Raw genomic sequence first — 15,040 nt, forward strand, 5'->3', positions numbered from 1 at the left:
TTAATCACTCTTCCGTTGTATTAATAATAGGCAATAATCGGGCCTTGTTAAAACGTAGTAATCGCCTCATGCAAACTCTATAGGAGTCACTGCGTGTTAGCCTCTTGCCTCCTGCGTCGCCCTCGACTGAGCAGGTCTCGGATATCTTTCGCTGAGGCTAGCACAGTACCGGCCAACCCCCGCAAATCACTAATCGCCAAATCAAAAGTGCCACCGCCGTTTCCCGCACGCGACGAGCGACCAGTGCACTCTCGGAGGCAAACCCCTCGCAAGATTGCTGAGGGAATATGGGATCAAACGCGGAATACCTGCGCCGTTAATTTGCATGAGGACTTCAGGTGATGTAGCTACCGCGTGCTAGGGTGATTCGACCCCCGCCGCCTGCAGCTCTTCGATCGGGGATTGCATAAAGCTTATCGTTGTTTGCTTCGTGCGATGCACTCCGCTACGCGACCGAATGAAGCTACCGCGTGATCGATACCGACCGTACAGTACGCATGCGCCTTTGCACCGCCCTCTAGTGGCTCCAGTATCGTCCCATTATGTTATACACGCAGCTAATGGCTAACATGAGCAAGTTGTTATTAAGAAAAGCAGGTTATCAAAAAGTCAATACAGAAAAAGAGCACAGTTGTGCACGCACAAACAGTCGATTGTGATTGTTAATAAACTCTGAAAATTCAAATATAATTAATATACATTGGCACGCATTGGCTTCTGTTCCACTCCTGCATTGTACACGTCAATATGAGTGTCCTCTCTCATTCTCTGCCCTCATTCTGCAGTGCTGTGTGAGCTGTGGGGTCATAGGTGAGCCATCAGTTCCCTCCCGTAGCTCACCTAAACTAATCAAAAAGACATTGTTTTATACCTTTGTGTGCGAGACTTCTTTAGATCATCGTCTTCACCTTACTGACCATACAAACAAACATCGCCTCATCTAAATGCTGCCTTTTCATTTTTTCAATTTTTATTAAAATACGAATGCTTTTCCTTAACTCTGAATAGCCGGGTATTATAACTAGATGCCAGTTACAACATTACGGTGTTGCCAATTTGGTGCAACAACAATCCAACCAACTGGCGTGCGTCTTCATAAAGCGAAGAAGGACACCGAGAATGTTTCTTATAGTCAAACGTTAGCAAACCTTGCATGTTTGCTGCAGGTGTAGTACAAACTCGGGAATTGCGACCGGCTAGCACCTTAGGTATAAGGTCGACCCGGTGTGCAGGGTTAGCTCCCATGCAACTAGACATGACTTGTCTATAGATTGTTGTCATCTCGTGCTATCTGTTATCTGATAGGCGTCATGGCACCACATAGCGTTGACAAGAATGATGCCACTCCACCTCTTCCGGGGACGTTTCATTCGCCCTGCTGCTCTTAAGTCCCTCGCTGTACCCCCACACCCGTTTTGTTACGCTGTGTACTAAAACACAGGATATGTTTGATCGTTAGCATTTGAGTTACATATGTGGGAGCGTTGATGGCGTCTCGTTCGTGGCTTCCTACGCGACAGCCGATGCTCGGTGGGTGTACATAAGCATCGTCAGGGGGTCGCCTCGTAACACATTACTGCCTTACTGCCTCTCACAGGGCTGTGACATCTATCCGGCCACTTTGAAAGAGTGAATCGTATAGACAAGTGGCCACACACGCGTGTACACGGCACATCGCACGCTCGATACACACCTACCATGAACCGTCTTAGCAATGACAATGAAAACCAATCGGGTTTTTTTACAAAAGAGTTGCTGGCAACGTTAGAATACCGTGCCGTTACCCGTTAAGTTTCGTGAAAACCCAAAGAACAGATACATGCAGGGTAACAATTCCAAAAAACGAACTCATGGAAATGCATCTCAGTTTGCCTATAAAAACACGGCTGCGTGAGAATCCCTGAAGATTATAAAAGGGGAATAAGTTGAGAAATAAGTCCTATTGAGGCAGGTTTTGTGAATAGTAAAAAGTGTTACAATAAGAAGAGAAAGTAGGTGAATACAACATTAAGAAGTCTAAATACGTAACCGATAACAGTGCTAGGTTATAGTTAGTACGACCCTACAAAGCTTTCCTGCTGGAACCTCAGACAGCATGGAAGCGAGTTTAGGGCAGTGCTTTTTAAGATAGAGCTACTATCCCGTAGTAGAAAGCACCGCCCTCTCAGGTGCAGAGAATAACTGAAGCTAGTTGCAATTAAAACCTAGAGAGATGAAAGAATCGTATATAAATATCGAAACGGAATAAGGACAGGAGCTATAGATGGACGATAAAGTACCTATACGTTGGTGGGGGTAAAAGATTATAGAATAGGGTCTGCACCTGAAGAAATAAAAAAAACAATACAGCAGAATGGCGTAATTGAGGTTCTACATGTAAATATCTCTGTTCTGCTCCCAATTCATACTTTATTCTACCAATTCATAAAATAAAATCAACGTGTTCAACCTATACATGTGTGACCACAGCACGGTGTTCTACAAGTAGAAAGAAATAACCAAAAACACAGACATCTATTCTACCATGTAACACAGGCAGTAAAACTGAAGAAGTAGAAAGCCAAGCAATCGATTTCAAGCGGGTGGTAGATTTCCTCTTGACACAGAAAGTGCGATACGTCACCACTTCTGTAACGCGTTTCTGTAAAATATGGCAAACCATTTAATCCTGTTGTATTCAACAACGTCCACTAATGGCCATTTGACCCCATGGCAGAACCGAACGATAATATCTAGCGCGAACTAGACTCAGGCTTGTAGGCCTACATTCTCTTTATAGTGGTCATTAGGGGACGACGTCCAACAGAAGAAGGCTACGAATCAGATTTGGTATGTAGGATACAAATTTTCACCTACGTGTATTACACAACTACCACTTTCGAATTTCGTGTGTCTGGGCGCACCAGCAATTTGTCTGTGCACGCGCGCGTTAGCGCCCTGCCGGAGGTGGCAAATCGTGGCTAATTGGATAAGATCACAGTCTAAAGCTGCCCGTAACGATCAGCCTCGTGGGTGTCCGTCTTCCTAGTCGCCATCTCACAAAGCCCAGCTGTCGGTGCCGACACGACTTCGGTAGCACTCGTCTGTGATCGGCGGTCAGTAGCGATGTCGGCTTGCCTCGTCGACGAGGCCATCGGTTACCGCTGCGTGGCCCGTCCTCGATCCGTCACCTAGTGCACTCTGGCGGAGGAAACTGCGATGCCGTTGACGATTATTTCGTGATCAAATCGAAGAATAGATAGCCTAGGGTGGCGTTGATGCAGAGTATCAGCAGACCCAGTCGTCGATGGTAGACCCAGTTCTGAAGGAAGAAGGACGAGAGACAAATGAGAAATTCAATTATAACGAGAAAATTCTCCTGAGAATGCCATCGCCCACGCCAGCAACCAATGGCGCGCTGCTTGAACTCGCAACGAACGCAACTGCATTTTATGAAAGATGGTTTTTAGGTCGCTCTTAAAAACTACGTGTGGATTTTACGAAACCAAAATTCCCAAATTACCGCAACGGCGCTATTCGAATGCCTCGTAAAATTGTCTAGAGCGGCAAGCCAGATGCGCTGGTTTAATTCTAAATTTGCTAGTCTGGGTTTTTCGAAGATTAATAATCACGGTAGCAATAATAGACGCGGGGTGCACTGTATATCTAAAGCGAATATACGCGTGCAAGTTCGTCGGGGGATGTTGCTGTTGGTATTGTGGTGTTCACTAATAGCATTCCACCTCATCTATTTTTGCCCCACGTCCTAGCCAAAGATGCTCGAGGAAAAACTAACGAAATTTGTTCTATACCTGCTCGAAACTGCGAATTCACTTAATCTAATCAATCACTGCAACTACTTGCATTCGAAATGGGTCCTTGTCTGTGAATTTTCGCCGAAGAAAGCATTTGGGATTTAGCGCGCGCAGAACGATTCGACAAGGAATCGTTGGGCCAGTGCTTTTAGAATCTCAATCGAAAGGAGTATAAATATAGTTACTCCTTCCAGATCTCAGTGATACAATTTTTAGAAATCGACTATATTGAGCCGCGAAGCACTGGTATTGGATACCCTACTCACGCGTACACACGCTCGGGCACGCATATACATACATACACACACATGCGCGAACACACACACGCGCGAACACACACACGCGCGAACATGGAATGAGGGGAGTATGGAAGGAATGGGATGGGAAGGGATGGGAGGGGAGGGGAGCGCATGCACGTACACACCACCGCGTGAATGAAGATCTCAGAATATATGTAAATATATTCGCGTGGTTTCTGAAGAACGCTCTAGTACGGTGGTTCGTGTCTAGGCAAGCCGACAGTGTTACTAGAAAAAAACTTTCACGGGTCCTTCGACTTTTGATGTCAATGCTGTTACCTGTAGACTAGAATTCTGGCATATCGGTGTAACGTACGTAATAGAAAAACGAAGGTTACGTACTCAAAAACTTCTCAAATATTATATAATATATAATACTAGACTTGATTTTTGGACCCAACATATTATGTCGGGTCCAAAAATGAAGGCTAGTATTAGACTACCAGTCTGCTACGCTATTTCAGTCACTGCTAATCGAATCTACGTAATGTTCACTTAAATCATTGAATAAATTGATATCCGAATATTTGCTACATATCTTAATTATTCGATGAGTGAAATAATCGGGAAATACGAAACGCAGTTGAATACTTGTCATCAGTCATGTACCTAACTATAACTTTCACATTAATCATTTAAGTGACATAATTTCATAATGATTGTGCGAATTGACATTTTCGGTTTTTCGGTAAAGCAATGTTATAACTATTTTCACCCGCGGGTGGTTAGTTAGTCAATTAGTCGGATTACGAATACTGTTGCCGCTGGGTTTTACGCGATCCTTAAACCATACTCGTGGATTTTGATTATCAAGGAAAGGGACGTCAGAGGAGAGGAGCGCGTACATTGTGACGCGAGCCACGGGTAAGCTCCTTAGCCTGGCGACGAAAATGCCAAGACCGACGTCACTCTTGGAATCGCATTGGTGCGGATATCCCCCCCCCCACCACACACACAATTAGGCCTACACACACGCGCGCGCGCACGCACGCACACACGCACACACACACACATCTTCCTATCTGTCAACTCTGACTCGACTGCCGTCGTCAAAACCAACGGGCGGTGCGCGTGAAACAAAATAAGCATGCAGCCACGTGCCAAAAACAACGTTCCAACGCGAACCATGTAGGCCTACTCGGCAGCGGAGACGTTCGGAGCGAGCTAAGCGACTAGCATCGGTACAGCAGACGACACGCGCACGCACACACCAGTACGCACGCACACACCAGTACGCACGCACACACCAGTACGCACGCACACACCAGTACGCACGCACACACCAGTACGCACGCCAGCGTCGCCAGCTCAACCCGGAGGCGGGCCGCCGTGGGAAATGACAGCTGCCGCCACCTGGCGGACATTCGCTGTAGCGGTTATCGATCAGCACGTTATATGCGGTGTGTGACGACCAAGCGCCGCTCACCGCTGCCAACGATGCTCTGGAGACTGTTGGCTCCGGCAAAAACGCATTCCAATATCGAAGATGCAGCTCGTTATAACAAATTGAGTGTCGCTGCGCGCGGACGCAACTGTCTAATCAAGTGGTTGTCGCGGAAACGCTGATGAATGTTCGCGAACGTCTAGTCGATTATGAAGCGACGCTACATTCTATCTAACAGAGGTGCATGTTTTTTTTTTATCCTCGACTACAGCTAGCTAGCAAACATGCTTACATAAGTAGCGCCTTGAAATTAATTCAATTCGATGCCTAGGAAGAAGATGGTGTGGAGGAGAACCGTTAAAGAGAAAATAAATTCGGATATTTGGAGAGGTTCCCACTCTGCACATCGCGAGGTGAGTGGCGAGCTTTAGAGATCAGACGTAAGTTTGCACACAGCTCGAGGGCCTAGCGCGCATACATACTCACCCTCACACTGGATCTAAACAGGAAGAAAGTTTGCGCGTCTTTCTCCTCAAAGGCCCTCTCCATCCTGACCTCCTCCCTCCGTAAGGCACTTAAGACGGAAATCTCCTCCCGCGTCAGGGCCGGCTTTCGCGCGACAACAAAGTCGTTCTCGTCGGGAAGACTCTTGCGGCGCCGCCTGCTGGTCGTCTGCTGCGGCTCGATGACGATGTGCGTCGGAAGCTTGTCGGCGTCGCTCGGCGTGTGCACGACGGCCTTGATGCGCTTGCGATGGCCCTCGTCTATCACATACGCCTGCTTGCGCGTCGCCAGCACCGTGTCGTCCGCAGTCCTGCGGAGCCGCGACGACCCACGGTTCGTCTTCGGCGACGACGACGACGACGCCGCAGCCGCCGTCGTCGGCGTCGCAGTCATCGGCGGACCGATCAGGTCCGGGTTCATGATCGACGGCAGCGTTTTCCTGCGTTCCTCCTTGACGTCTTTGAGCGGGCGGCTGGAGAAGGCGTCCTCGGAGGCGTCGGAGACGCCCGACACGCCCGAGTCCGGCGTCCAGTCCGACTTGTTGGGCGTCGCGAAGCGCGGGTCGTGCGCGACGGCGTGGATGTGGTTGGGGCGCATCTGCGGCGCGGTGTCCATGTTGTCACCGTGCGGCACTCTCTGCTCGCGCCGATCGTCGTTGTAGCGGTCGTACCTGCCGCCGCCGCCGCCTCCGCCGCCGCTCTTCGGGTACGGCTGTTCGGTGCTGTACGCCCGCGCCAGGTAGGCGCGCTCGGGCTCGCGCTGGCGCTTGTCGGCGTAGTCGATCGTGTGCGCCCTGTTGCTCAGGTAGGGCCTGTCGGGCCGGCCGTAGCCCTCATCGCGTCGGTCGTCGCGTCGGTCGTCGCGTCTGTCGTCGCGTGGGTACCTCTCGTCCGAGTAGCGTCCGCGTTCGTACGGACGCTCGTAGTCATCGTAGTCGCGATCGTAATACTTGTCGTAGCCGCTGCGCTCCTTGTTCTGCGGCTGCCGCTTGAAGGCGTAGCGGTCGCGATCGTAGCTGCCTCTGTCGTCGTACTCTCGTCTGTCCGAATCGCGCTTGTCTCCGTAGGAGTCTGGCCGCGAGTAATCAATCCTGTTTTGATCGGGCGTTCGTTTGCTGCTGTAAGGGTCAGACGACGTGTACTCTATTCTGCTGTGGTCAGGCATTGGTTGGCTAGTGTAAGGTTCGTGAGAGCTGTCGTTTCTCATTCCTATATTGTCCCTGCCTTGCAGCTTTGGCTCATCGATGCTGATCTCTACTGATGGCACATGCAGCTGGGACGGTTCGTAGGCATTGCTTATGTGATCACTGGCTACTTCACGATTTGGCACTGACAATGCAATGTCTGGTGTGTGGGAGTGCAAGCCCCCCTCCCTGCCCAGCCCTATTGGTGCAGCGATGGAGACGGCCGGCCTAGGCAACGAGGAGTTGTGCGTGAGATCGTGAGCGGGGGCAAGACCCCTGCCGACACCTGTTGGCTGGTTTCCTAGCGTTGAGCCTGCCTGCCTTCTCATGTCAGGACCTGAAAAGACGAGAACGGAACTGTCGGTGATAATTCACAGATGACGGTACATGTTCCCAGCGGTAGTAGCCGGCAGGTATCCGCAGCAACCATGCATCACAGCATAATATACGCTGTTGCAGTGGTTGCTACCGATCTCACCACGTACAGTTTGGCGCTTGCTTTTAGGTTTTAGAGGTGCCCTTTCAATGTCTCGCCCAAGCCTGAGCGAGATCACAACATCAATTAGCAACTATTTCTGGAAGCGCGCCGGGAGATGCATGAGAGCTGACTGCCGGCATTCTCCCCCACTACTGCCAGAGTTTTACCCTGCGTAACTCGCGCCTGCTCGTTGGCTGAGGAAAACAGTGCCGACTCACACACGCTCGACAGGGTAGATTCTCCGTTCGCTGGTTTGCCATTTTGCGCCACTTGGGGGAAAATAAACATGCAGAAATGTGCTCTCTGTGAAAAAAAATGCTCGCGGCGCTCCAGTTGCGCCGCTTGGTGTCTGAGAGTCGTCTATTTTAAAATATCGGCAGTCGGGGGCTGAGAGCTCAGTTTCAGAGGCGTGAGAGAAAATTGAGAAAGTGGCGATTAATTGCGCATATATAGTTATTCTAGATTTATTATATTATATATATATATATATATATATATATATATATATATATATATAATATACCACATCCAATTCATAATCCAGATTTTAAGCACTCACTTCTATCTGTCCATTCATATGCATTTCAATCTTACCCCCCTGTTTCTCTCTCCACACTCTTTTTCTCTCTCCTCCTCGTCTTTCTCTCCCGCTCTTTCTTTCTCTTGCTCTCCCTCCCCGCCCCCTCTCTCCATAGGACGTGGTTTCTCTCACCGACTGCTATCTCTCTTTCTCTCAAGTTTAAGAATATCTATGTATCAACAAGCACCGTGAGCACACCGAAGCTCATCTGACATACGAGGACTAACGTTAGGTAATGAGCCCCAGCGCGAGACATCTGTATTATTTCACCCTTTTACCGATTCACAAAGCGTTGCCTACAGTCATTCAAAGCAAATCGTTTTTTCGAGCGAGGAATGACGAGCGTCCTTATACTTTCACCCGTCTGCTTTTCCACGGCTGTCAATAAGTAATTACGATGTCGTGACTAGCGACCAACACTTGGTTTCTTTGTTCCGGAACAGTAGGCCTACCTGTGTTATGGCATCACTCTCTCATGCCGGCAGCCGCTCCCGTTATAGTAGTGCATAGTGAATGTGAAGTCACGTGATATTAGCTTATAGTGAATGTGAAGTCACGTGATTAATAGCTAATGGTGGAGGTAAAGTCACGTGATAGTAGCGCATAGTAGGCGCGTTCACACGGACGTTTTTGGCCCGAGCCTAATTAGGCCCGCCCAGATTTGGCCTCGAGCCGAGCGTTCACACCGAGGTTTTTGCGCCGCAGCGGCTAATTAGGCCCGTGCCAGATTTGGTCCAGTCGAAAACGTCGGACCAGCCCGAGCCAAAATTTTAGCACCAGCTCTTCGGCGGCGGCTTAGAGCGGATAGAATCGGTTGCCAGCGGTAGGATGCGCGAGTGTCAACGTGTTTACTTCAACGAGACCATAAAAGTCCAAAACAGTATTAAAATATTTCGAAAAACTGTGCATCAGGATGCACGTTTCAAGATTGGATAATTTATAACTCGTCGAAACGTTCAACGGGTAACACACTCTTAGAAATCGTAAACAACGCCCATCTCGCGACATACTGCAAAGTATCGGTCAGAGACTTTGTTTGCAATAAAATTTAGTTGAATTTTGAATTGTGAATTTGACAGCCAGTCATCACTTGGTATCGTTCAGGCTGAACGCTCCGCACTCAATACCGGCCCGAGCCAAATTGCGCCGGAGCCAGATCTAGCCCGATTTGGCCTCGATACGCCAACCATGGCCCCCGCTGTGACGCGACGTAGTGCAATGTGAAGTCACGTGCATAGTCAGCTAACTGGGGTCGGCCGTGAGTCACGTGGATATTAGCTTCAATACCGGTGCAATGCTTTCGAATCACGGTGATAGGTAGCTAATGGATAAATGTGAACGGCACGTGATAGTAGCCTAGATGGTGAACGGCTAAGTCACCCGTGGATAGCCCTAGCTAATGCGATGAAATGTGAAGTCACGGTGATAGGCTAGCTAATAATGAATGTCTGAGAGTCACGTGAACGTCTAGCCGCATGGCTGACAGGTGAACGTCACGTGATAGCTAGTCACTGATTGGAGTGTGACCTCAGCGTATGTAGCGCATTATAAGGTGAAGTCCATCGTGCCCATAGACGCGTGAGCCTATCGGTAAATGGAAATCACGTGATGCGTAGCGCCATGGTGAAAGGTGCAACGGACAAGCCGTGATAGTAGCGTCAATGGGTGGAGGTGAAGTCACCCCGTGATAGTAGCCTACAACAATACTCCACGACAGATGGCGCCCTCGCGCCTCTGGGCTCTTATCCTTGCACGTGTGGGACGAGGGGGGCGCTGCATGCAGTTTGCAGTAGAGGCTAATAGTGAAGGTGCTGAAGTCAATCGTTTGATAGGATGCTAATCGGTGGGACTGCCGTGGAACAGTCACGGCTGGATAGTAGCTAATGGTGAAGGTGAAGTCACGTGATAGTAGCTAATGGTGAAGGTGAAGTCACGTGATAGTAGCGCAGGATGGAGTATAAAACCGCCTGATATTAGCCCACGGCGTGATGTGACGAGGTATGAGGTATGAGAGCCGGCTAAACTGCCTAATAAGTGATGATAAGTTTGGAGGTCTCACCGTCAACTACGTCACTCAGACGTCAGAATACCATTATCGCAGCTTCCGCGCGTACGGCTATTAGCTGCCCTTTACACTCACAAACGTAATCAGTGCCAAGTCTCGCCGCATCTAACCACTTGGATCGGTTAGATTATTCCCGCAGAGAAAAATAAAGAGCAGGTGATTGGGTTTTTAGCGAACAGACGGCGCTGCATGAAGCGAACGAGGAGATGCCGAAACTCGGTCGGGGTCGGGTCATCTAACGGTCGTGATTGCGCAACCTCGCGGTGGTTCTCTTGCTGGGGGCAACGAACGGGTGCGATTTGTATACTGCGTGTGGAACTAATATGTGGTGCAAATATATTACTATTGCAGGAGCCCTTTTTTCTTTTTCCTATTCTGGGAAGGTGAACGCCAGTGACCATGTAATGTATCTACATTTCTCTAGGTGGGGGTGGGCAACTCTTCTCATCTAGCTACAGCCCTGCTGCATTGCGGTAATTTCCCACAACGACATCGATGCCTGCGCGAATGTATAATTACATCAATAGTATCGGTAATTTTTTTTGTATAGGCCTATTAGGTATATGAATTTTATTCCTACATAACCAGATGGTTTTATGACATCCGAAAGCGAAACATGTAAAAAGGAAGTAGAGGGAAGAGATTTACTTACTTAAATAAGTGCAATTTAGGCACGAGGCAACGATAGTCTTCCTTAATTATAACAGCTATTCATAATTATTTATCGGTTACTAGATCCCACTTTTGCCATCCCGGTTTCTTTATTAGCTAGATATAGCCAGCTTTGGATCTCAACGACAGTTATTAACAAATATGTCAATTCGTCACACATGCACTTAGGTACATACAGCTGCCGTGCACGGAGCAAATATTTGTACGACAACTACAGCGGGGTGTTAGGATAGAGCGCATTTGCACGCGAAGAAAGAACGGATGCCGCGTGAAACGACAAAATAATATGCTGGGGGAATATGCTGCTGCACGCATCTGCTGGATGGATGCATGCGTGGATGCGCTAACGAAACAAGGGTATGCCCTACCGTCACTCATTCGCCTCGACCATAGGCCAGGTTAGACCACTCGCCGCATGCTCCCACTGAGAGCGAGTCACGTCACGTCTAGATTCGATTGCCAAGCATTAACCGGGATCGCCATGCTTCCGAGCTTCGGACGTTCGGAACGAGAACGGTTCGTGCTCGGAGCTTCGCGCTCGGACGTTCGGAATAGGAACGGTTCGTGATCAGAGCTTCGTGCTCGGAGCGGGTGGGATCGCCATGCTTTCGTGTCCGCATCGACATACTTGAGCTGTGCAAGATCCTGACTTGCCACTATAGTAGAACGTCTTAGCGCTTAGGCTGCTTAGGAGTGCTTTGAGAGGTGTTTAATAAAATAAGAGGTGGACTCTGACGAAATCGGCATTTTAAAAAGAGTGGGACAGTTTTTTCAAAATGGCTGCCATACAATTTTGAAACACATTTCTTTGGTAATGTTTCCACCTTTGAGTCTAATGCCCCGTACAGACTGCAAAATTTGATCGTACATCAAACTAGTCTGGGCCAAGCTCGCGCCAGGCGCGCTCTAAATCGCAACGTACAGACACAAAATGTTGAACAGTGCTAAATTAGCACGGGTTGACTGCACATGCTCGGTTGTTACGACACTCAGCAGACAGCTACTGTACTTTTATGTGACATAAATAAGGCTATGCGCATGCGTATTGTAAAATTTAGCTCGCACCTGGCTCCAGATTGCGCACACACACAGTTTAGCGCGTGCTAACTTAGTCAGGGCTAACTTAGTACGCTTCTAAGCGGGCCTGGCCCACCTCCATTTGCGGGGCTAACTTAGTCCGGAATAGCGCGTATTTAGCGCGGGATAGCGTGTACAAACTGCAATTTAGTGCGCGTCAAGCCCGAACTAGTTTGATGTGGGATCAAGTTTGTAGTCTGTACGGGGTGTAAGTAAAATTTGTGGTGATTTTATACCCCGCACAGACTGCAAATTTGATACCACATTATATACACATCATAAATTTGATACGATATTATATACCCAACATGGCCGCCGCAAACGTGGGGACCTAGACGAGACAATAACCGGAACCTTCCGAAACCAGTATCGAAACGTATAGAGTACCGAAGTGTGACGTCACGGTGGCATGAAAACGAACCCACTGGTTCTAAACAACCCACTGGCTCCATAACATTAACTGCGTGAAAATGTTGTGCGTACGTAAAACACGAGTGTGTGCGCTGCAGACAGCAGTAAAGCATCGGTAGCAAGTCGATCTTACAATATTTAATTAATTAATTATTTTATTTAATTATTATTTTTATTTTGTTATTATTATTATAAATTTGTGTGTGTGTTGCTTTTCACTTCCATCCTTTGGAAATCTATAAAAACTGCAATAATGACTCTCAGAATGATGGTTAAAATCGGGTACAAAACACGACACCATTTTCACGCAGTTAATGTTACCAGAGCATATGATTGTTTAGAACCAGTGGGTTCGTTGTCATGCCACCGTGACGTCATCACTTCGGAGCTCTATAGCCCAGTTCTGACGAATTAATCACGTGAGGCCTCTGGAACGCCACTGCCGCTGCCGGCGCTGCAGGTGTTTGCATGCAGGACAGGAGTTTACGAGCGCAAATGTCAACCCGCTGATGGGCGTACTGTTATTGTCGCATGCTCGGATGCTCCTATACTCGGGTCCGCCAGAACGTCGCTGTGCAGTAGCGGGCAGACGGCAGCGGAGCGGCTACTACGTGGTGTATTTATATTTCATTATGAAGGCACACAATGCGAAACATGCTGAAACGGCGATGAATGGTCGCACTTAAGCGAGCTGTGCATGCGGCGGGGGTGGCTATTACGTGCTGCGTGAAGCCCACTGTGTAAACCCGTGTCAAAACATGACAGTGCAAAACCGTGTCAATGTCGGTGCTCGGCAAACCGCAGGCGACAGTGTAACGGGAATCGGTAACCAATCTCTCTCTCTCTCTCTCTCTCTTTCCCTCTCGCTTTTCTCTTCGTCTCTGATTCTCTTTCTTTCTTTCTTTCTTTCTCTCTGATATATATATATAAGAACGATTGGGTTAACCGATGTGTATTTAGTCACAAGAACTAAATATATACATAAGCTACATAAGCTAATCTTGCTTTATATATCTATACTAATGGCGGGAAAGCCGGCAGAAGCAGAGAAGCAGGCTAAAAAAGACTGTCACAGCAAGCCAGAGCCGCCCCGTGGTAATTCCGTTTAGCGCCACACTAGCTGCCAATGGCATGTATATAGCTCGCTACACAAACATCTAGAAACTGACACACTGAGAAACGACGAGCGCCCCTCGCCGCACGTACGCATGCACCTGCCTCGCGCGCGGCCTCCTATTTCCGTTTGTTTGTCGATTTACGCTGTCGCCCACGTACAGCTGCCGAGGCCATGCGGCGTCGCCGCGTGCGCGCGAATTTCAGATATACGTAGTCCGTCCCTTTATTGACCAGTAACGCAGCTGCTGTTCTGCGAAAATATTCTCGATCGTTACTTTCGATGGTTTGCCTCGAAATTTGAGGCAGCGTGCAGGAGAGTGCCTATACGCACGCGCGAGCGATCGTGCACGCGTCTGACGTACACGTGTTCGCGTAAGGAACACGCAGTTCAGTAGGCGACCACTAAATTCCGCCATTTGTTTGAAAAGGTGGCGATTTAGTAGGCGACCAAAGGGTGGCGATTGCGATGATGATGATGGTAAGATCCGTCTATATATTTCCAGGTGATAGAGCAAGAGTTATTACGACCCCCCATAACAGCCGTGTTATCGGGCATTACGCGTGTCTTCGTGCTTACGCTGGAAGACGGGAGTGTATAATTTATTGCAGTTTTTTGCGTTCTCTTCCGGCAGTTTCGCCTTGAACGATCCTTCACGTGAAAACGAATTTCCGTTTTGCGCTATCACTGCTCTTGCGCGCCGTTTATTGTGCAGACAATCACCGCGACCCGACTGTGCGTTTTCTTTGTGTCCGTGTGTGTGTGTGTGTGTGTGTGTGTGTGTGTGTGTGTGTGTGTGTGTGTGTGTAGCTCGCGTGTACTGGTGATCGGTAACCACACGCTCGCGTGTACTGGTGATCGGTAACCACACGCTCGCGTGTACCAGGGTTCGGTAAACTACACGCACCCGTGCACCGATAAATCTTGCGACGAGATATACTAGTACTCTGCATTCCGCTCCGAGTTATAGGCCCACGAACTGCGAATTACTGTGTATTGCAGCGTCCAGTAATGCCGAAAATCTTTTTAATTAACCATTCCTCTTTTCTTTGCAAACGATTGGCGACGCAAACGCTAGGAACTACGCGTTTGATAAGACTTGCTAGAAATTCCATATAAGCCATTCCACATAAACGCCAATTGGGTGATCGCTGGACATATGCGTTTTCACCGCATTCTATGATTGCAACTGCTATACTGCATGTTGACCTGCTGATGATAAAATGCGCGTGTGAGGTCGTGCAACAGGAGGTGCGGTAGCAACAAATTTAAGCAGTACGAACGGTGATAGAAATATATACGACAACGACGTGCAGCGGTATTTCTGGTTGCCTAGGGGTGCAAAATAGCAGAATCGCAGAATCTGCAGATATTCGTACCTGGGATGCCAGGGCAACCGGGCAACGTTTTCTCAATGTATTCAATTGTTGCATATGGTATTGCACCACACAAGCGGTAGCTTGCCCACTGCCTTATCCT

At 48.6% G+C, this 15,040-nt stretch overlaps 1 protein-coding gene across 1 annotated transcript in view; it reads right to left on the bottom strand.

Annotated features, from left to right (window-relative positions):
* Window positions 1-15,040, bottom strand: part of LOC106809620 — a 70,777-nt gene that overhangs the window by 520 nt on the left and 55,217 nt on the right. Inside the window, exons 8-9 of the mRNA XM_014813152.1 lie at window positions 5,964-7,501; window positions 1-3,301 (exon numbers count right to left, since the gene is read on the bottom strand). The exon at window positions 1-3,301 is cut by the window's left edge and continues 520 nt beyond it. Coding sequence (XP_014668638.1) covers window positions 3,212-3,301; window positions 5,964-7,501 — 1,628 coding nt within the window. The 3' untranslated portion in view covers window positions 1-3,211. The remainder of the gene's footprint in view (window positions 3,302-5,963; window positions 7,502-15,040) is intronic.

Source organism: Priapulus caudatus, unplaced genomic scaffold, assembly GCF_000485595.1.
Source record: "Priapulus caudatus unplaced genomic scaffold, Priapulus_caudatus-5.0.1 Scaffold0, whole genome shotgun sequence".
NCBI classification, from domain to species: Eukaryota; Metazoa; Priapulida; class Priapulimorpha; order Priapulimorphida; family Priapulidae; genus Priapulus; species Priapulus caudatus.